Source organism: Gobio gobio, assembly GCF_949357685.1.
Source record: "Gobio gobio genome assembly, chromosome: 11".
Lineage (NCBI taxonomy): Eukaryota > Metazoa > Chordata > Actinopteri > Cypriniformes > Gobionidae > Gobio > Gobio gobio.
This window is the reverse complement of record NC_137104.1, coordinates 53,059,328-53,079,470: the sequence shown is the minus strand read 5'-3', so window position 1 is coordinate 53,079,470 and position 20,143 is coordinate 53,059,328. Positions and strand designations below refer to the sequence as shown.

Genomic DNA, 20,143 nt, shown 5'->3' with positions numbered 1-20,143 from the left:
TGTGTGTGTGTGTGTGTGTAATCCTACAGTATAACCGCACTAGAACAGGTGTGTTATTTGTATACTAGGTAGGGCTGAACTATTTGGGGATATTAAAAAAAAAATCTATAGCGATTCCTCTGATAAAAATTGGATTGTGATTTAAAATGTGAAATATAAAAAAAAATACTGTGTTTGTAAGGCTGGAGAGTTAGTCAAATCAAATCATAGCGTGATTATATACGAGTACACAATAATAATAATAATAATAAAATAATAATATTACTGTTAAATAAAATATTAAATAAAACAAGAAATGTATTACTTTTGTGATAATGATTTTGTACTGTATTTAAAAAAGAGTGCACACACACACACACACACACACATATATATCAAATCTAGAAAATAATACAGAAAATTTGTATTTAATAAAATAAAAAAATATATTTTTTGCATAACCGTAAAATTTTTTGAATTTAATAAAATGTATATATTTTTTAATTGTACAAAAAAAGACAATACAATACTCCAGAAATGAATGCTAAATAATTTAGTATTTAATGAAACATTTATTTTAATTTTAATATATAACTGTACAAAAATAATAATAATACTAACACTCCAAAAATGAATACTAAAAAAAGTATTTAATGAAAAATATTTGAATTTTAATGCATAACTGTAAAAAAAAATGACATTAAAATACTAATACTCCAAAAATGAACACTAAAAATAATAATATTTTTTTTAAAAACTTGTATTTTATTATATAACTGTAAAAATGTCAAACTAATACAACAGAGGTTAATAATAAAAAAATGCTTTTAATAAACATTTAATTGACTGTATAACTGTAAAGATAATACTAATACTCCATAAATGAATAAATAATTATTATTTAATGAAAAATATATTAATTTTAATGCATAACTGTAAAAAAATACTAATACTCCAGAAATTAATACAAAAAAACCCTTTTATCATATCTGTAAAATGTCAATACTATACAACAGAAATTAATACTAAACAAAAATTGCATTAAATAAATAATAACCCTTTTATTTGATTGTATAACTGTAAAAAAAGACCATACTAATACTCCATAAATTAAAAATAAAAATTGAGTATTTAATGAAAATATATTTTTAATTTTACTATACAACTGTGAAAGTACAATATTAATATTCTAGGAATTAATCATTTTAATTTCTTTATTTTGAAACATAACCGTTTTATCAGAAAAACGCAGCCAGGGAGATTTAAAGTTAATAAACCTTTCTTATTATAATCTGAAGACACCAGATCTTCACCTTCTCACGTGTGACAGACAGGACACAGTGCAGCGCTTCACTCTGAAACACGCAGCGCAGATTCAATTACTGCCGCTGTGGTTTGATAATCGCACTAAGCCATGTCGTGATTTTGATGAACCAGTGTGTGTGTGTGTGTGTGTGTAAATGTAAGTGTGTGTTTGAGTCTCACAAGTTGCGCGACTGCAGCGCTGCAGACTGGGTCAGCAGAGAGGGCGGGCAGCTGATGAACAGGCTCTCAGCTCGACCAATCAGCTCCTCGTACGGCAGATCCTGAGGCATCTGAGACAGCAGGTGATGAACGCTGGCCATATCACACTCACTGCTCTTCACTTCCTTCTGTCTGTACAGCACAATCTGACGAGAGAGAGAGAGAGAGAGAGGTGAGAGGAGTGTAAGGCTGCGTTCACACTGCAGGGCTTAATGCTCAATTCCGATTTTTTTGAAAAAATGCGATTTTTTTGCAAGGCCGTTCACATTTCCAATTAAATGCGACCTTTTGTGATCTCCTGTGTGAACGTGAAATGACCCAGAAGTGACCCGCATGCGCAGAAGAGTACTCAACGGTCAACCACGTCACTTGTTGTTTACGGAAGTAGCCAAATATGGGTGTCAGCATTGGAGTTCGTTTAGCTTTATTAAAGTTATTTTCGCAACGGAGCCAGCACCATTACAACCTTCTCATGTTAAGAAGAAAATTAAAAAAGAGGAGGAGAGCAAGGTTTTTGGCCATGGCGTTTTGTATCTTCTCATTCCCGCCTACTTCAACGTACAATGATGACGTTTGTCGCGTATCAACGACGTGCGGGTCGGATACATGTGACCTGGCAGTTCAGACTGAAGACGCATTTCAAAAGATCGGATATGTATCGGATTTGGACCACATACCCAAGTGGCCTGGGTCGCATTTGAAAAGATCGGATCTGTGTCGTTCAGACTGTCATGAAAAGATCAGATACAGGTCGCATAAGGGCAAACAAATCGGAATTGGGTCGTTTCAGCCTGCAGTGTGAACGCAGCCTTATGTCCTTCGCGCCGCCTCAATCGCGCGAATCGCGCCGCAGAATGCCATTTCGCGTCTCTGCATTGACTTAACATGTAAATCACTCGCGCAAATCGCATCCGGTGTGAACGCACCATAATAGTCTCAGCGTCAGACGCCCACAGATCCTTCACTGACCGCCTGACGCTAAAATGACAATTCAATCTGAATATCAGTCATGTTTATGATGTTAAAATGAGAGAGAGAAAGTCACTCAAGTAGACAAAGTTAGACAAGTAGTATACATTTTATTATATAATATACAGGTCTGATCAGGTTAGAACAAGAAAAAACTAAAACAAAATAAAAAAAAAGCACTGAAGAAATGTGTGTCGAACACAAATTCTGCCCTATTTGGTGCTTACGGATTTAAAATAGTTTTTTTTCTTGTTTTAAGCATAAAAGTCAGTCTATTTTGTTTGAGTTATACTTAAATTAAAGTAAAAAAATGTATATTAATTATATATAATTACTAAAATATATATTTTTAATTATGATTAATTAATTAATTAAAACCTTAATTCTTAAATTGAATTAATATATTCTACAATTTTGTTTCACATAAATATATTGTTTTAAGGATTTTTAGACTATTACTAAAATAAAAGACAACATTTTTAAATTTTAATGCAATAAATAATAATAAAAAATATATAATACACAAAAAACTAACTGAATGATTTTTGCAATTTAAAATCATATAGAAAAAGTTTGATTTATATTTTATATCATATTATTTTGTTTGATAAATAAGATTTAAAAAATCTATGTAAAAACATACAAATTATTATAAAGTATTTAAAAATAAAATGTATGATCAATTAATTTACTTATATATTTAATTAATTTACTTATATACTCATATAAATATATTATATTTTAAGGATGTTTAGATACTTTGAATAAAAAAAGACAAAAATTGTAAATCATAGCGCAGTAAATAATACAAAAACACTAATACACAAAACTACTAACTGTGAATGATTTTTGTAATTAAAAAATCATATAGAAAAAGTTTGATTCATATTTTATATTATATTATTTTGTTCAATTAATACTTAAATAATATTTAAAAAAAATGAAAGTAAAAAATTCATATAAATTATATATATTATATATAATAATAATAATTTAAGATTAAAAAATGCATGATGAAAGTTGATACTTCTACTAAAAAAGTTGTAAATTATAATGCAGTAAATAATACAAAAAATATAACAAAACTACTAACAGAAGGATTTTTGCCATATAAAAAATCATAAAGTTTATATTTTATATTATATTATTGTGTTTGATTTATACTTCAAAAACAATTTTAAATGTTCATTTAAAAAAAAATAATAATACTAAAAATGTTCATATAAATTATATATAAATAGTAAAAAAGATAAAAAAAATTAATGATAAATCAGCCGAAATTATGTATCGAGCCCCATTTCTGCTAAAATGTGTTTTATTTTAGTTTTCAAATGGCCTTTTCTAGTTTTTAAGGATAAAACCTCAAATTTGTTATACCTAAATTAGAAAAAAGAAACCTTGAACAAAACAAATAATGTCGCCTTTGCTTCTTTGTAATTGATCCTGTTTTAAGGATTCATAGATGTTTACTTAACTTAATAAATACTAATAGTAAATGATATTTGCAGTGTAAACACCACATTGGTATTTACTGCGTCTGGTCACATGTTCACATGTTGCTCAGACGGTCTTTTCCAGGCTTAGCGGGGGATTCTGGGTCAGAATGAGATGCAAAATGGACCTGAACTTGTGTGGGAAAGCCTTGGTCCTTCACTTATGAGCAAACAGCATAAAATAAAGCTCACAGATACAGTCCAGTCTCCTCATGGCCGGTCAGACTCATCCCAGCAGAGGTCGAGCAAGAGCACATCCACTACCTAAGATGCAGGATGAACTACATTTCCTGCCGGCTTTCTTATCCTGACTTCAAACGGCCCCTGGCCCCCGTTGTCTCTAGCAGGGGAGCGGCTCGTGGAGACAGAAGAAAGAGGATTCTAGCACAAACACACAGCCTTCCACACAAACCTCTGGTGAATTCATTAGAGTTGTTTAATTAACTGATCCCGCTACAACAAAGTGCCCTCGATTCTCGCGTTAGATGAGGAAGGAGTGGGAAAATAAAGAAGATTCTCTGCCTCTCTTTGGAAAGATGTTTGTTGTTGTTGTGCTGATGGATTAGCGGTCGCCTAAAGATGTGAATTAACAAATACGCAGGCAAAACATGGCAAACAACTTCCTCTTTTTATCACTGAAGCTTGTGTGTAATCTAACAGCACATGGAGGATCATGGGAAGAAAGCAGAAGAGCGCTAATGTCAGGTGGACACACAAGGCGTTTCTCAATGTCAAGGAAGGATCCCCGGAAGCCAGAATTCTGAGGATGCTACGTCATCGACGTCCGTCGAAGGGCTGTTCCAATGTCGAGGATCCTCGGAATTTCAACCAAGGTCTGAGTCCTTCGTTCGAAAAATATGCAATAAAAAAAATACAAGAAATCGGACGTTGGCGGAGCCGCAGAATTAACGGGGCAATATGCTTTCAAGTGTAAGTATTTACGTTACCAAACATTTGTTATAACCGTAGTAAATTTAAGTAAAGTTTAACTTTTAAATGCCAGTACAAATTACAACCGTATTGATATTATACAAATTACGTTATTGATGGCAAACGGACCTTTTCACTGACGTAATGAGGCAATGATGTGCACTTGCTAGCCTGTTCCATTTACGTGTTTTCCGAATGCTTAAGAGGAGCCTCGCCTAGCCTCTGAAGGAAGTGACTTGGAAGGACCAGTGTAACACAGGTTAAATAAAGGGGATTATTTAATTTATATACCATCTAGTTATATCATATTCCCTTATTAAAAGTCAGTAAGAGGTGTAAAACTGATTAAGAATAAATGAATACATGCAAATTCGTTTCCAGATTAATCCTCAGTGATTGACGAATGAGAGCTCTTTGTCATTTTGCACGTGCTGAAGTTGCGCCAGCTGAAGTTGCGCCAGCTGAAGTTGCACGAGCTGAAGTTGCACGAGCTGAAGTTGCACGAGCTGAAGTTGCGCCAGCTGAAGTTGCGCCAGCTGAAGTTGCACGAGCTGAAGTTGCGCCAGCTGAAGTTGCACGAGCTGAAGTTGCGCCAGCTGAAGTTGCACGTGCTGAAGTTGCGCCAGCTGAAGTTGCACGAGCTGAAGTTGCGCCAGCTGAAGTTGCACGAGCTGAAGTTGCGCCAGCTGAAGTTGCGCCAGCTGAAGTTGCACGTGCTGAAGTTGCGCCAGCTGAAGTTGCACGAGCTGAAGTTGCGCCAGCTGAAATTGCACGTGCTGAAGTTGCGCCAGCTGAAGTTGCACGAGCTGAAGTTGCGCCAGCTGAAGTTGCACGAGCTGAAGTTGCGCCAGCTGAAGCTGCACGAGCTGAAGTTGCGCCAGCTGAAGTTGCGCCAGCTGAAGTTGCGTCAGCTGAAGTTGCACGAGCTGAAGTTGCACGAGCTGAAGTTCCGCCAGCTGAAGTTGCGCCAGCTGAAGTTGCGCCAGCTGAAGTTGCGCCAGCTGAAGTTGCGTCAGCTGAAGTTGCGCCAGCTGAAGTTGCGCCAGCTGAAGTTGCGTCAGCTGAAGTTGCACGAGCTGAAGTTGCGCCAGCTGAAGTTGCACGTGCTGAAGTTGCGCCAGCTGAAGTTGCACGAGCTGAAGTTGCGCCAGCTGAAGTTGCACGAGCTGAAGTTGCGTCAGCTGAAGTTGCGCCAGCTGAAGTTGCGCCAGCTGAAGTTGCACGTGCTGAAGATGCGCCAGCTGAAGTTGCACGAGCTGAAGTTGCGCCAGCTGAAGTTGCACGTGCTGAAGTTGCGCCAGCTGAAGTTGCACGAGCTGAAGTTGCGCCAGCTGAAGTTGCACGAGCTGAAGTTGCGCCAGCTGAAGTTGCGCCAGCTGAGCTGAAGTTGCACGAGCTGAAGTTGCGCCAGCTGAAGTTGCGCCAGCTGAGCTGAAGTTGCACGTGCTGAAGTTGCGCCAGCTGAAGTTGCACGAGCTGAAGTTGCACGAGCTGAAGTTGCGCCAGCTGAAGTTGCGCCAGCTGAAGTTGCGCCAGCTGAAGTTGCACGTGCTGAAGATGCGCCAGCTGAAGTTGCACGAGCTGAAGTTGCGCCAGCTGAAGTTGCACGAGCTGAAGTTGCGCCAGCTGAAGTTGCACGAGCTGAAGTTGCGCCAGCTGAAGTTGCACGAGCTGAAGTTGCGCCAGCTGAAGTTGCGCCAGCTGAAGTTGCGTCAGCTGAAGTTGCACGAGCTGAAGTTGCACGAGCTGAAGTTCCGCCAGCTGAAGTTGCGCCAGCTGAAGTTGCGCCAGCTGAAGTTGCGCCAGCTGAAGTTGCGCCAGCTGAAGTTGCGTCAGCTGAAGTTGCGCCAGCTGAAGTTGCGTCAGCTGAAGTTGCACCAGCTGAAGTTGCGCCAGCTGAAGTTGCACGTGCTGAAGATGCGCCAGCTGAAGTTGCACGAGCTGAAGTTGCGCCAGCTGAAGTTGCACGTGCTGAAGTTGCGCCAGCTGAAGTTGCACGAGCTGAAGTTGCACGTGCTGAAGATGCGCCAGCTGAAGTTGCACGAGCTGAAGTTGCGCCAGCTGAAGTTGCACGTGCTGAAGTTGCGCCAGCTGAAGTTGCACGAGCTGAAGTTGCGCCAGCTGAAGTTGCACGAGCTGAAGTTGCGCCAGCTGAAGTTGCGCCAGCTGAGCTGAAGTTGCACGAGCTGAAGTTGCGCCAGCTGAAGTTGCGCCAGCTGAGCTGAAGTTGCATGTGCTGAAGTTGCGCCAGCTGAAGTTGCACGAGCTGAAGTTGCACGAGCTGAAGTTGCGCCAGCTGAAGTTGCGCCAGCTGAAGTTGCGCCAGCTGAAGTTGCACGTGCTGAAGATGCACCAGCTGAAGTTGCACGAGCTGAAGTTGCGCCAGCTGAAGTTGCACGAGCTGAAGTTGCGCCAGCTGAAGTTGCACGAGCTGAAGTTGCGCCAGCTGAAGTTGCACAAGCTGAAGTTGCGCCAGCTGAAGTTGCGCCAGCTGAAGTTGCACGAGCTGAAGTTGCACCAGCTGAAGTTGCACGTGCTGAAGTTGCGCCAGCTGAAGTTGCACGAGCTGAAGTTGCGCCAGCTGAAGTTGCACGAGCTGAAGTTGTGCCAGCTGAAGTTGCACGTGCTGAAGTTGCGCCAGCTGAAGTTGCACGAGCTGAAGTTGCGCCAGCTGAAGTTGCACGTGCTGAAGTTGCGCCAGCTGAAGTTGCGCCAGCTGAAGTTGCGCCAGCTGAAGTTGCGCCAGCTGAAGTTGCGCCAGCTGAAGTCGCACGAGCTGAAGTTGCACGAGCTGAAGTTGCACGAGCTGAAGTTGCGCCAGCTGAAGTTGCGCCAGCTGAAGTTGCGCCAGCTGAAGTTGCGCCAGCTGAAGTTGCACGAGCTGAAGTTGCACGAGCTGAAGTTGCGCCAGCTGAAGTTGCGCCAGCTGAAGTTGCGCCAGCTGAAGTTGCGCCAGCTGAAGTTGCACGAGCTGAAGTTGCGCCAGCTGAAGTTGCACGAGCTGAAGTTGCGCCAGCTGAAGTTGCACGAGCTGAAGTTGCGCCAGCTGAAGTTGCGCCAGCTGAAGTTGCGCCAGCTGAAGTTGCACGAGCTGAAGTTGCGCCAGCTGAAGTTGCGCCAGCTGAAGTTGCGCCAGCTGAAGTTGCGCCAGCTGAAGTTGCACGAGCTGAAGTTGCGCCAGCTGAAGTTGCACGAGCTGAAGTTGCGCGAGCTTACCTCTCCGCCCTGCACAAGTGTAGATAGTGAGCGTTTGTTCAGCTCAGCTTCTCACCTGTTGGATCGGATGAGAACAAAACAGACTAACTTGTGACAAAGCCGAAATACTTATTTTTGTAAAGAAGAACATGCATGCACTTTTGAAATGAAATACTATCAGTTCTGTATAGGATGATCATTTTTATTTTACCTTAAAATTACATTGACTTTATTTGATTTAAAAAGCACCTGCTGTAGCATCCTAGTTTTTTTCGTTGCACTAAACATTATTTGATTTAACATTTTGGAACACTTATATACTTTTGGTTTAATTTCACTGGTTAATACTTTTTTCTTTACACTAAATTTAAAAACAAATGCTGATTTAAGTAACATCTTTGTTTGAATTGTTGAATGTGTGTTGATTGTGTTGTGTGGATTGCAGAATATGCAGTTGTTGCCTTTAATTTCACACAAGTTCAACCCAATTCAATTTCCCGTTGATTTCAGATTGCGGACTTGTTTTCATTGGCCAAAAGCCAATTTGGCCTGTTAAATACCAAATAAAGATCTTGTTCATGAATACTTTCATTCTTTTATTGTGTACATTTTTTTTTTTTAATCGGAAATCGGTATCGGAATCAGCCAGTTTGCTTGAAAAAAATCGGTATCGGAATCGGCCATGTAAAATCATGATCGGTGCATCACAACTGGATGCCTCGCATCATGTCTTGCGATCGTGGTCTCACGGTTTTCAAAACAAATTGGACACATGAGACTAAAGAGCTTCTGCTACTGATATATAATGTCAGTGATATCTTACCAGTAAAAATTGTGTATTTGTGTATTTAAGATTAAAAATAAAATGCTAAAAAGCCATCAAATTGACTTTTACAGTAATATAAATGTGTGAAAGCAGCTTTTTCAGCATCTTGTGGCATCAGCAGGACACCCGGTCACGTTAAAAATAGTTTTAAAAGACACTTCAGTCCTTCTCTCTCTCACGAACACTGAAAAGGTCAGAACGCAGCACTGGCTCGATGGACTGACTAAAGTACAGACTGCGGAGAGAGACGCTCCTCCTTACCACAGCGGCGAAGTAGATGGCCATGAGTGGGTGAGAAGCCAGGAAGAAATCATAGAGCCGCAGAACATGCCGGAAATCTGACAGGACATAGCCGTACCATGTGATCAGCCAGCTCAGGGCGAAGATAGTGCCCACCTCAGACCTGCAACACGGACACAATCAAATATCAGCGTAATGAACACTTTCACATAATATTAAGTACATAATTGACCGTTCGCAAAGACCCGCCCCCTTTAGTTACTGTCCGACAAGCCATGGCGCTCTCACACCACACACACACACGTTTTTCTCACGCAGTGAAAAATACATAGCAGAACGAAGAGGACACTGAAAACGCACTGACAGACAGGACAGAGCAGGTTACTTTTGATATGAAACATTTAAACAATAAATACGGTTTTGTGGCTCTTTAATGTGTCATGACTCGTCAGAGATCGCTATAGCGCCTCAGTTAAAGCTGCTTGTGAACCGATCACGAGTGCGAAGTGCATCTATCCATCATAAAAGCGCATCCATCCATCATAAAAGCGCATCCATCCATCATAAAAGTGCATCTATCCATCATAAAAGTGCATCTATCCATCATAAAAGTGCATCTATCATCATAAAAGTACATCCATCCATCATAAAAGTGCATATATCCATCATAAAAGCGCATATATCCATCATAAAAGCACATCTATCCATAATAAAAGTGCATCTATCCATCTTAAAAGTGCATCTATCCATCATAAAAGTGCATCTATCCATAATAAAAGTGCATCTATCATCATAAAAGTGCATCTATCCATCATAAAAGCGCATATATATCCATCATAAAAGCACATCTATCCATAATAAAAGTGCATCTATCCATCATAAAAGTGCATCCATTCATCTTAAAAGTGCATATATCCATCATAAAAGTGCATCTATCATCATAAAAGTACATCCATCCATCATAAAAGTGCATATATCCATCATAAAAGCGCATATATCCATCATAAAAGCACATCTATCCATAATAAAAGTGCATCTATCCATAATAAAAGTGCATCTATCATCATAAAAGTGCATCTATCCATCATAAAAGTGCATCTATCCATCATAAAAGTGCATCTATCATCATAAAAGTGCATCTATCCATCATAAAAGTGCATCTATCCATCATAAAAGCGCATATATATCCATCATAAAAGTGCATCTATCCATAATAAAAGTGCATCCATCCATCATAAAAAGTGCATCTATCCATAATAAAAGTGCATCTAACATCATAAAAGTGCATCTATCCTTCATAAAAGTGCATCCATTCATCATAAAAGTGCATCTATCCATAATAAAAGTGCATCCATTCATCATAAAAGTGCATCTATCCTTCATAAAAGTGCATCTATCCATAATAAAAGTGCATCTATCCTTCATAAAAGTGCATCTATCCTTCATAAAAGTGCATCTGTCCATCATAAAAGTGCATCTATCCTTCATAAAAGTGCATCTATCCTTCATAAAAGTGCATCTGTCCATCATAGTGCAGTCTTTTTTAGACCCTGCGGGAACCCTGGTATAGCCTATATTTTATCAATAAAGCGCTGTGTTATTTTACATTACACAATACATGCTGCATTGGGCATGTACAGCGTGACCGTACACATGTAGAGCGTGTATCTGGCATAAGTAAACACGCTCAATGGCAACATGACCTTTTGAAAGAGCCTCTAATGTGTGAAACCGACATTCAGACATGACAGGACACAGCAGAGCTCCCACGATCCTCCCGAAACCCCTCTAAAAAACCCACCGAAGTGTGTGCGAAACACAAGAGCGCATGTTTGACACGTTCATTAATCACAGTCACTGATACTCCACGTGAGCAATTTAACGGCGCTGTAGGCCTTTTCTCCGTCTTGTAAACGCGCCGCAAGGTCACGAGCACACGCTAGACGAGAATAAAACTGTCTGCGTGACCAATAACAAAGGAGTCGCAACGATTGGCAAGAGCTCAGTAAATGCTTCTTCTGTACGGAAGAGGAACGGAAAAGCAACATTTCTTTTTATAGGGCTTTTTGGAAGTTCTGAAGTTTTATTAACTTGTTTGGAAAGATTCATAAAAGCAAAAGCAACAGCACCTGAGTGAGCAACACCATTAAACCTGTGGACGAGCGCAGCGACGAGACGCGCCGATGCAATATTGATGAACAACCTCTTATTCTCTACATTTTAGATGAGTCGCCATTAAAAATAACCTGCTTTTACAAACTAGAGCCGGAAAAGCCTCACGCAACGCAGAGCTACAGGTTTATGTGAGACACACACACACACACACACACACACACACACTCACACACACACACACACTCACACACACACACACACACACACACACACACACACACACACACACACACACACACACACACACACACACACACACACACACACACACACACACACTTTTTTGTCTTGAGTGAATCATATATCAGTGATTCTGGCTTGTCAAAGCAAACAGTTTTCACATAAACAAGATGGTCGCACTGCAAGAAAGCGCGCAACTTTAAGCATCAGGTTGCAAAGGACAAATAAACAACACATGGCTGTCAAAAGCTAAAACGCAGGATGACATCGAGAGCGTGTGGGGAATACGCAACACTTTAAACTCTCTGACACAGGGCTCAACGATAAAGATAGTCAGTGTGTGTGAGTTTCAGCCCAGCCATCTATCTTATAGTTGCTGAACAACATGTGTGCATGCATTTCTATGCAAACTTGAATATTTGTCATTTCTGTGAGGTGTAACTACTTCTGCTGATGTAAATATGCATGTTATCTAGCTAGCAGACATTAGATGAGGGTTTATTAATATTGCAAGAATGAAGGAACCAGCAGCTGCTGTAAAACAGGCTGAATTTTGTAAACAAACCAGTCATGTTTTGCACTTCATATGATATTTTAATGCAAATTAATATGAACAACAAAACAACTCCATCATATATATTATATGAGATAAATGAGATAAATGACATTGTTTTCTTCCAAAATTAAAAATTAATTAATTAATTGGTGCAGTCAAATTGATAAATCGCATCCAAAAAAAGTTTGTTTACATAATATATCCGTGTGTGTGTGTATAATAATTATGTATATTTGAATACACACACATGCATGTATATATTGTATATATTTATATTATTTATAAATATTTTATACATAAATATAACAAATGTGTGTGTGTTCAAATATACATAATTATACACACACACACACATATTAAGTAAACACAAAGTTTTATTTTGGATGCGATTAATCACGATTAATTAAATCACGACTAAAATAACACAAAATTAGAAGATTAAATAAATTCCAGAGTAGAGGCACATCAACTAAACATTATGCATTTATGTCTTAATAATAAACAAATTATTATTTATTTATTATAAATTACTTAAAGTGAAGGAAAAAAAATCTAATTCTAAAATCTTAAAAGAAAAAACACAAATTTTGCCTATTTATTTAAAACACATTTTTCTCTACTGGTTGAACAATTATTGGTTGTTAAAAATACATATTTTAGATTTTTCTGGCACTTATAATTATTAATAATAATGCAGATTAAAACGTTTACCAGGGAAGTAAAACTCTGGCCCAACCGTAACAAATCTTTACTGTTGAGCCCTGTGACAGTGACTTTGACGAAGGGTTACACACAAAACTGTCTCCCGTGAGAATATTACATAAAGCAAGTGTGTGTGTGTGTGTGTGTGTGTGTGTGTGTGTGTCCTTGTGGGGTTTCAGTTTTATAAGTGACAGAGCTGAAGCGAACGGCATCCTCCCCTTCTCTCACCTGATGCAATGTCCACAGCTACTGGCAACAAACCTATAGACACCCGAGATCCACATCGCAGCTTTCAGCAGCTTTTACAGTCTCAGACAGAGGATGATAGAGATAAACCTGTTAGCAGGCGTCACTCTCTCATGACTACACATTTAAAGACGCCCTCTGCTGCCCTCTTCAGGACAGAGACCTGCATTAACCTCAGCCGCTCAGACAGAAAGGTTTCAGTTTACACACACTTTCATTCAATCATTCCTTCACAAGCATTCCAGAAGACGATGCTCCTGCTTACATCAATTCTTCCATACAGAAATGTGTGTTTTTTGAACTGTAAAGACTGTAAATTTCCCTATTTAGAGGAAAGACTTTTTTTTTTATTGGAGGATGAATTTCTTGTTATGAGTTATGATCATTTCACAGGGTCAAGACATTTTTTGTTGAATCGACAGCTTGAGTTTTACTTGTATTTAACCCGGCACATTCAGTCAAGATAACTTAGGGTTTGCTAAAGCTTAATAAGTTATATACAGTAGCTTTACGTCACATCTACACCGATCAGTTCATCTACTAAAGCCTTGAGAAGTGCTGCCAACAACAGCAGTTTAATAAAAAGACACCAATGTTCAATAAATAATTTAGCAATACTAAATCATTCACAACTATATATAAATGTAGTTTATTTAGGGCCCTATGAAATCTGTTTATTTTTTATTTTTAATACTTAAATACATTTTTAGTACTCAAAAAGCATCTCTAATTCATTGATTTAACAGTAATTTATTTAAAAAAATTGTATATGGCCCTATGAAATTTGTTTGTTTTTTCTCAAATTCCATTTTTTTTTTTTTACCAAATTCTGTTTTCTGTTTTTCAACAATCAATGATTTAAGAATCAATTCTATTAATAATTTTTTTTTCAGAAATTCTGTGTTGGATATTTAAATTTTTCTGGCAATCACGTGAAGGCATAAAACATTAATTTATGTTTTAATCATATGAAATGAAACCAGGGTGCGAACTACGGGGGAGCTAGGCGGAGCTCGGCTCCCCTTAATAAGGCGCGAAAACCCCGAAAACGCGATTTGTATAAATTTTGGGGGGGGGTCTCAAAAAATATTGACAGCGTGTTATTTTGAAGTGCACTTTCAGTTTTGTGTAATGTGATCATCGTGGATTATTATGTGTAAAATTGCAAAAATCTAATTCATTCATGCATGACGGCGATTTAAATCTAATTCCCTTCAATAAAGATAGTACATACTATTCTTGTCATGAGCATCAAGGTGTGGTGGAGCTGCAGTTTAGCAGCCTACATGTTAACGCAAAGATTCGTAGAAAAAAATATATAAACGAATATCCACTTCTTGGATTTCTGGACGAACAGCAAAGGAAGCTGACCCCAGGCCTCTGAAATCTAAATACAATGGTTTCAAAATCGTGATTGTTTGGATAGTTTTTTTCTGCCATCGAGCCACAAGCGCTCACTGAATGGCATATGGCTCGCGAGCCTAGAGGTTCCCGACCGCTGTTGTAAGCAGACAATTATGAATCTGGGATTACAGATACAAACTTATTGTATTTTACTTTTACAATGAGCAGAATTATTACAACACAAAAAAAATATATAGAGGAGGCCGTGTCTGAGAGAGCAGTCAAGCAAGACACGCAGTCACGCCCCATAGCAACACGTCATGGCAACGACATTTAACATTTAATTTGTTACTGTTTTGTACGCGCGGTTTTATTAATTATAATAAAAATTTTATTTGTCACAATATTATTGATGATTGTTTAGAGGGGCACTTTATATACTTTTGATACGAGCCCCCAAAGCCCTCCCCTCTGCACTTGCCTGGTGTGTGTGTGTGTGTGTGTGTGTGTGTGTGTGTGTGTGTGTGTGTGTGTGTGTGTGTGTGTGTGTGTGTGTGTGTGTGTGTGTGTGTGTGTGTGTGTGTGTGTGTGTGTGTGTGTGTGTGTGTGTGTGTGTGTGTGTGTGTGTGTGTGTGTGTGTGTGTGTGTGTGTGTGTGTGTGTGTGTGTGTGTGTATGTGTGTCCTGTCACAAAATGCGGCGAAAACTCCTACACGACATTAATAGTTAGATTAAGGTGTGTACATGTCTAGAATGCACTTAGATAATGCGACTAAAATAGGCATACTCCACATGTCTTAATTCGATTTTTGTTTAATTCGAGTATGGCTTTAACCGGATTAAGGTAATTAGAAATAGCTGTTTACATGGTAGTTTCTTAATCAGAGTATGGTCTTAATCAGCTTAATATCGGAGTATTGTTGTCCATGTAAACGTACTGACTGTCTTAAGCCTAGTTGAATGGAGGAATTATGGTATTCTTCTGTAGCCTGACGAGTAACGCCTGTTTCACACATACTCTGTTTACAGTGCGTATTTTTTTCCATAGAGCTTTCACACTGCATAAGGACCTGCATATGGATCCTCGTTCCTCGCAGCACCGAGTCTATGTACGTTTATGACAGAGCATTGCTCGCATTAAAATAAATATGTATTGACGTGAAAACCTCAACACATGGCTTTTTTCCTCGGGTAAAGCAAGGAATATGACACCTTACCTGGCATTTATGGATAGCACTCGTACTTTCTTGGAGATGGAAAACAAAGTTCTTTATGACCTGCACGAGTTCTTGTAAAAAGATTGAAAAACTAAATAAAAAGCGAGAGTCGGCTGTTTTTGTCCTATTGTAAGTTTTAATTTAAAATGTTTGTGATTTTAGGCTATAACCTATGTTTAAATGTATTTGCACTTGCGTGAACAACGTAATATAGGCCTACAGCTAAATCTAAAGTACTAGGCTATATAAATATAAAGTAATTAATTGAATAAAACGTTGTTTAAATGTAGTGCGTTTAAACGTGACATCTATGAAAGACTGTAGGCACAGAGAATTGCACTGCTGACAAGCCATGTTCAGTAACAACTGTTTGACCTATCAATTTGTGTCGATAAAATATAATAGGAATAGCACTTATCATTCTATTCATTTTCTGTCTGTCTAATTTATTTATAAAAAATAATAATAATTGTGTGTTCTGTGCTAGATTAACTGAGACTTGTTACAGCACTTGCATATTGACGCCCTTGACTGTTCTAGTTGCTTCTTTTGCTCTCATTTGTAAGTCGCTTTGAATAAAAGCATCTGCTAAATGACTAAATGTAAAATGTAAATAATAGGGTAATCCTGTATTATGATTTATCCTATATAGTCCTTGCATAAAGCAAGTAGTGCCCCCTCGAAGTTCATGTGCTCATATAGTGAGGCGGCAGAGGCTGAAAACACCACAAACGCCACGTGTGCTTCAGTGTGTGTGTGTGTGTGTGGGAAATGAAACCATTAACTTACACAGAGATACGCTGAACATGCAGGATTCATATTTAAATAGTCTTTTTGCAGTTTAATATTCACAGACACTAGTCTATATTGTGATTTGATTTAACTGTATTGACCTGCTTTTGATTTATTCAATTCCAAGATAAACCGTAAATTCAGTTTTTATGACTGGATTCTGCGATTCTGTCCATGTTTTCTGCATCTAACCATCTATTAGTCAAACTAGAGACTGTTTGCAGCTGAATTTAGAGCCAGAACTATCTTAGTGTTTAACCTGTGGGAAAATGGTTGTAGTGTAGAATGTGCACATAAGAAGGTGGATCAATCACAGCTTACCTTATCATGAAGTCGTGTAACTCTCGGTCCACTCGCTCCAGAATGGGCATCAGGTAGTTCAGGATGTGCTTTGTGTTGTCCATGGTGGGGTCCATGAAATCCCTGCCGTTCCCAACAGAAGAAAACCAGAAAACAATGTCTGAGGATACTTATTACTATCAGAGTAAAATGAAAAAAGAAGCATTCCTGGAGCTCAAATAAGAGTACAGTGCAACATTGTAAAAAAATATGATATACAGCTCAGTTTAATTTCGATTCAATTCAGTTCAATAACGGTGTCTGTGCTAAACAACTAATCAATTATGAAACCAATTCGATTCAGCTTTAAAGCAGCTCTACAGAAGACAACAGTGTCCGAAATGTGAGTCGCTTTGGATAAAAGCTCCTGCTAAAGAAAATTAAAGCTAATGTAAAAGGTAATGTTGCAGAAACTGTTAAGTTTTTGATTTACAATCCAAAAACAGCAATTTGTGGCTCATTACTGGATGAATCAGCGTTTTTTTAAACAAATCTCTTGAGTGAATGATTCAATGACTCACTCAAAGAATTCACTCGTTTCATTACTGGATGAATCAGCGTTTTTGAACAAATCTCTTGAGCGAATGATTCAATGACTCACTCATAAAGACTTCACTTGTTTCATTACTGGAAGAATCAGCGTTTTTGAACAAATCTCTTGAGCGAATGATTCAATGACTCACTCATAAAGGCTTCACTTGTTTCATTACTGGATGAATCAGTGTTTTTTAACAAATCTCTTGAGCGAATGATTCAATGACTCACTCATAAAGGCTTCACTTGTTTCATTACTGGATGAATCAGCGTTTTTGAACAAATCTCTTGAGCGAATGATTCAATGACTCACTCATAAAGACTTCACTTGTTTCATTACTGGAAGAATCAGCGTTTTTGAACAAATCTCCTGAGCGAATGATTCAATGACTCACTCATAAAGGCTTCACTTGTTTCATTACTGGATGAATCAGTGTTTTTTAACAAATCTCTTGAGCGAATGATTCAATGACTCACTCATAAAGACTTCACTTGTTTCATTACTGGAAGAATCAGCGTTTTTGAACAAATCTCTTGAGCGAATGATTCAATGACTCACTCATAAAGGCTTCACTTGTTTCATTACTGGATGAATCAGTGTTTTTTAACAAATCTCTTGAGCGAATGATTCAATGACTCACTCATAAAGACTTCACTTGTTTCATTACTGGATGAATCAGCATTTTTGAACGAATCTCTTGAATGAATGATTCAATGACTCACTCATAAAGGCTTCACTTGTTTCATTACTGGATGAATCAGTGTTTTTTAACAAATCTCTTGAGCGAATGATTCAATGACTCACTCATAAAGACTTCACTTGTTTCATTACTGGAAGAATCAGCGTTTTTGAACAAATCTCTTGAGCGAATGATTCAATGACTCACTCATAAAGGCTTCACTTGTTTCATTACTGGATGAATCAGTGTTTTTTAACAAATCTCTTGAGCGAATGATTCAATGACTCACTCATAAAGACTTCACTTGTTTCATTACTGGATGAATCAGCATTTTTGAACGAATCTCTTGAATGAATGATTCAATGACTCACTCATAAAGGCTTCATTTGTTTCATTACTGGATGAATCAGCGTTTTTGAACAAATCTCTTGAGCGAATGATTCAATGACTCACTCATAAAGACTTCACTTGTTTCATTACTGGATGAATCAGCATTTTTGAACGAATCTCTTGAATGAATGATTCAATGACTCACTCATAAAGGCTTCACTTGTTTCATTACTGGATGAATCAGCGTTTTTGAACAAATCTCTTGAGCGAATGATTCAATGACTCACTCATAAAGGCTTCACTTGTTTCATTACTGGATGAATCAGCATTTTTGAACGAATCTCTTGAGTGAATGATTCAATGACTCACTCATAAAGACTTCACTTGTTTCATTACTGGATGAATCAGCGTTTTTGAACAAATCTCTTGAGCGAATGATTCAATGACTCACTCATAAAGGCTTCACTTGTTTCATAACTGGATGAATCAGCGTTTTTGAACAAATCTCTTGAGCGAATGATTCAATGACTCACTCATAAAGACTTCACTTGTTTCATTACTGGATGAATCAGCATTTTTGAACAAATCTCTTGAATTAATGATTCAATGACTCACTCATAAAGACTTCACTTGTTTCATTACTGGAAGAATCAGCGTTTTTGAACAAATCTCTTGAGCGAATGATTCAATGACTCACTCATAAAGGCTTCACTTGTTTCATTACTGGATGAATCAGCATTTTTGAACAAATCTCTTGAATGAATGATTCAATGACTCACTCATAAAGGCTTCACTTGTTTCATTACTGGATGAATCAGCATTTTTGAACGAATCTCTTGAATGAATGATTCAATGACTCACTCATAAAGACTTCACTTGTTTCATTACTGGAAGAATCAGCGTTTTTTAACAAATCTCTTGAGCGAATGATTCAATGACTCACTCATAAAGGCTTCACTTGTTTCATTACTGGATGAATCAACATTTTTGAACAAATCTTGTGAATGAATGATTCAATGACTCACTCATAAAGGCTTCACTTGTTTCATTACTGGATGAATCAGCGTTTTTGAACGAATCTCTTCAACGAATGATTCAATGACTCACTCATAAAGGCTTCACTTGTTTCATTACTGGATGAATCAGCGTTTTTGAACAAATCTCTTGAGCGAATGATTCAATGACTCACTCATAAAGACTTCACTTGTTTCATTACTGGATGAATCAGCATTTTTGAACAAATCTCTTGAATGAATGATTCAATGACTCACTCATAAAGGCTTCACTTGTTTCATTACTGGATGAATCAGCATTTTTGAACAAATCTCTTGAATTAATGATTCAATGACTCACTCATAAAGGCTTCACTTGTTTCATTACTGGATGAATCAGCGTTTTTGAACGAATCTCTTCAACGAATGATTCAATGACTCACTCATAAAGGCTTCACTTGTTTCATTACTGGATGAATCAGCGTTTTTGAACAAATCTCTTGAGCGAATGATTCAATGACTCACTCATAAAGGCTTCACTTGTTTCATTACTGGATGAATCAGCGTTTTTGAACAAATCTCTTGAGCGAATGATTCAATGACTCACTCATAAAGGCCTCACTTGTTTCATTACTGGATGAATCAGCATTTTTGAACAAATCTCTTGAATTAATGATTCAATGACTCACTCATAAAGGCTTCACTTGTTTCATTACAATGTAATTGATATCTTTATTTGAAGTGCCAAGTTACTTTCAGAAGCTGATTTACTCTATTTTGATCGCTACCGTAAAAATCAGTGTTTACATCTGAACTATAAACTTTTCTCCCAGTACGTCTGTGGGATAAAAGTTTACCTGTCAAAGGTTAAATAGAATCGCTGTTATTTAGGAATAAGATT

At 38.0% G+C, this 20,143-nt stretch overlaps 1 protein-coding gene across 1 annotated transcript in view; it reads right to left on the bottom strand.

Moving 5' to 3' along the window:
- LOC307133978 (TBC1 domain family member 20) overlaps positions 1-20,143 on the bottom strand; it is a 40,209-nt gene that overhangs the window by 12,526 nt on the left and 7,540 nt on the right. Inside the window, exons 5-7 of the mRNA XM_079829390.1 lie at positions 16,689-16,790; positions 9,178-9,319; positions 1,465-1,649 (exon numbers count right to left, since the gene is read on the bottom strand). Of these exons, the coding sequence (XP_079685516.1) occupies positions 1,465-1,649; positions 9,178-9,319; positions 16,689-16,790 (429 nt within the window). The remainder of the gene's footprint in view (positions 1-1,464; positions 1,650-9,177; positions 9,320-16,688; positions 16,791-20,143) is intronic.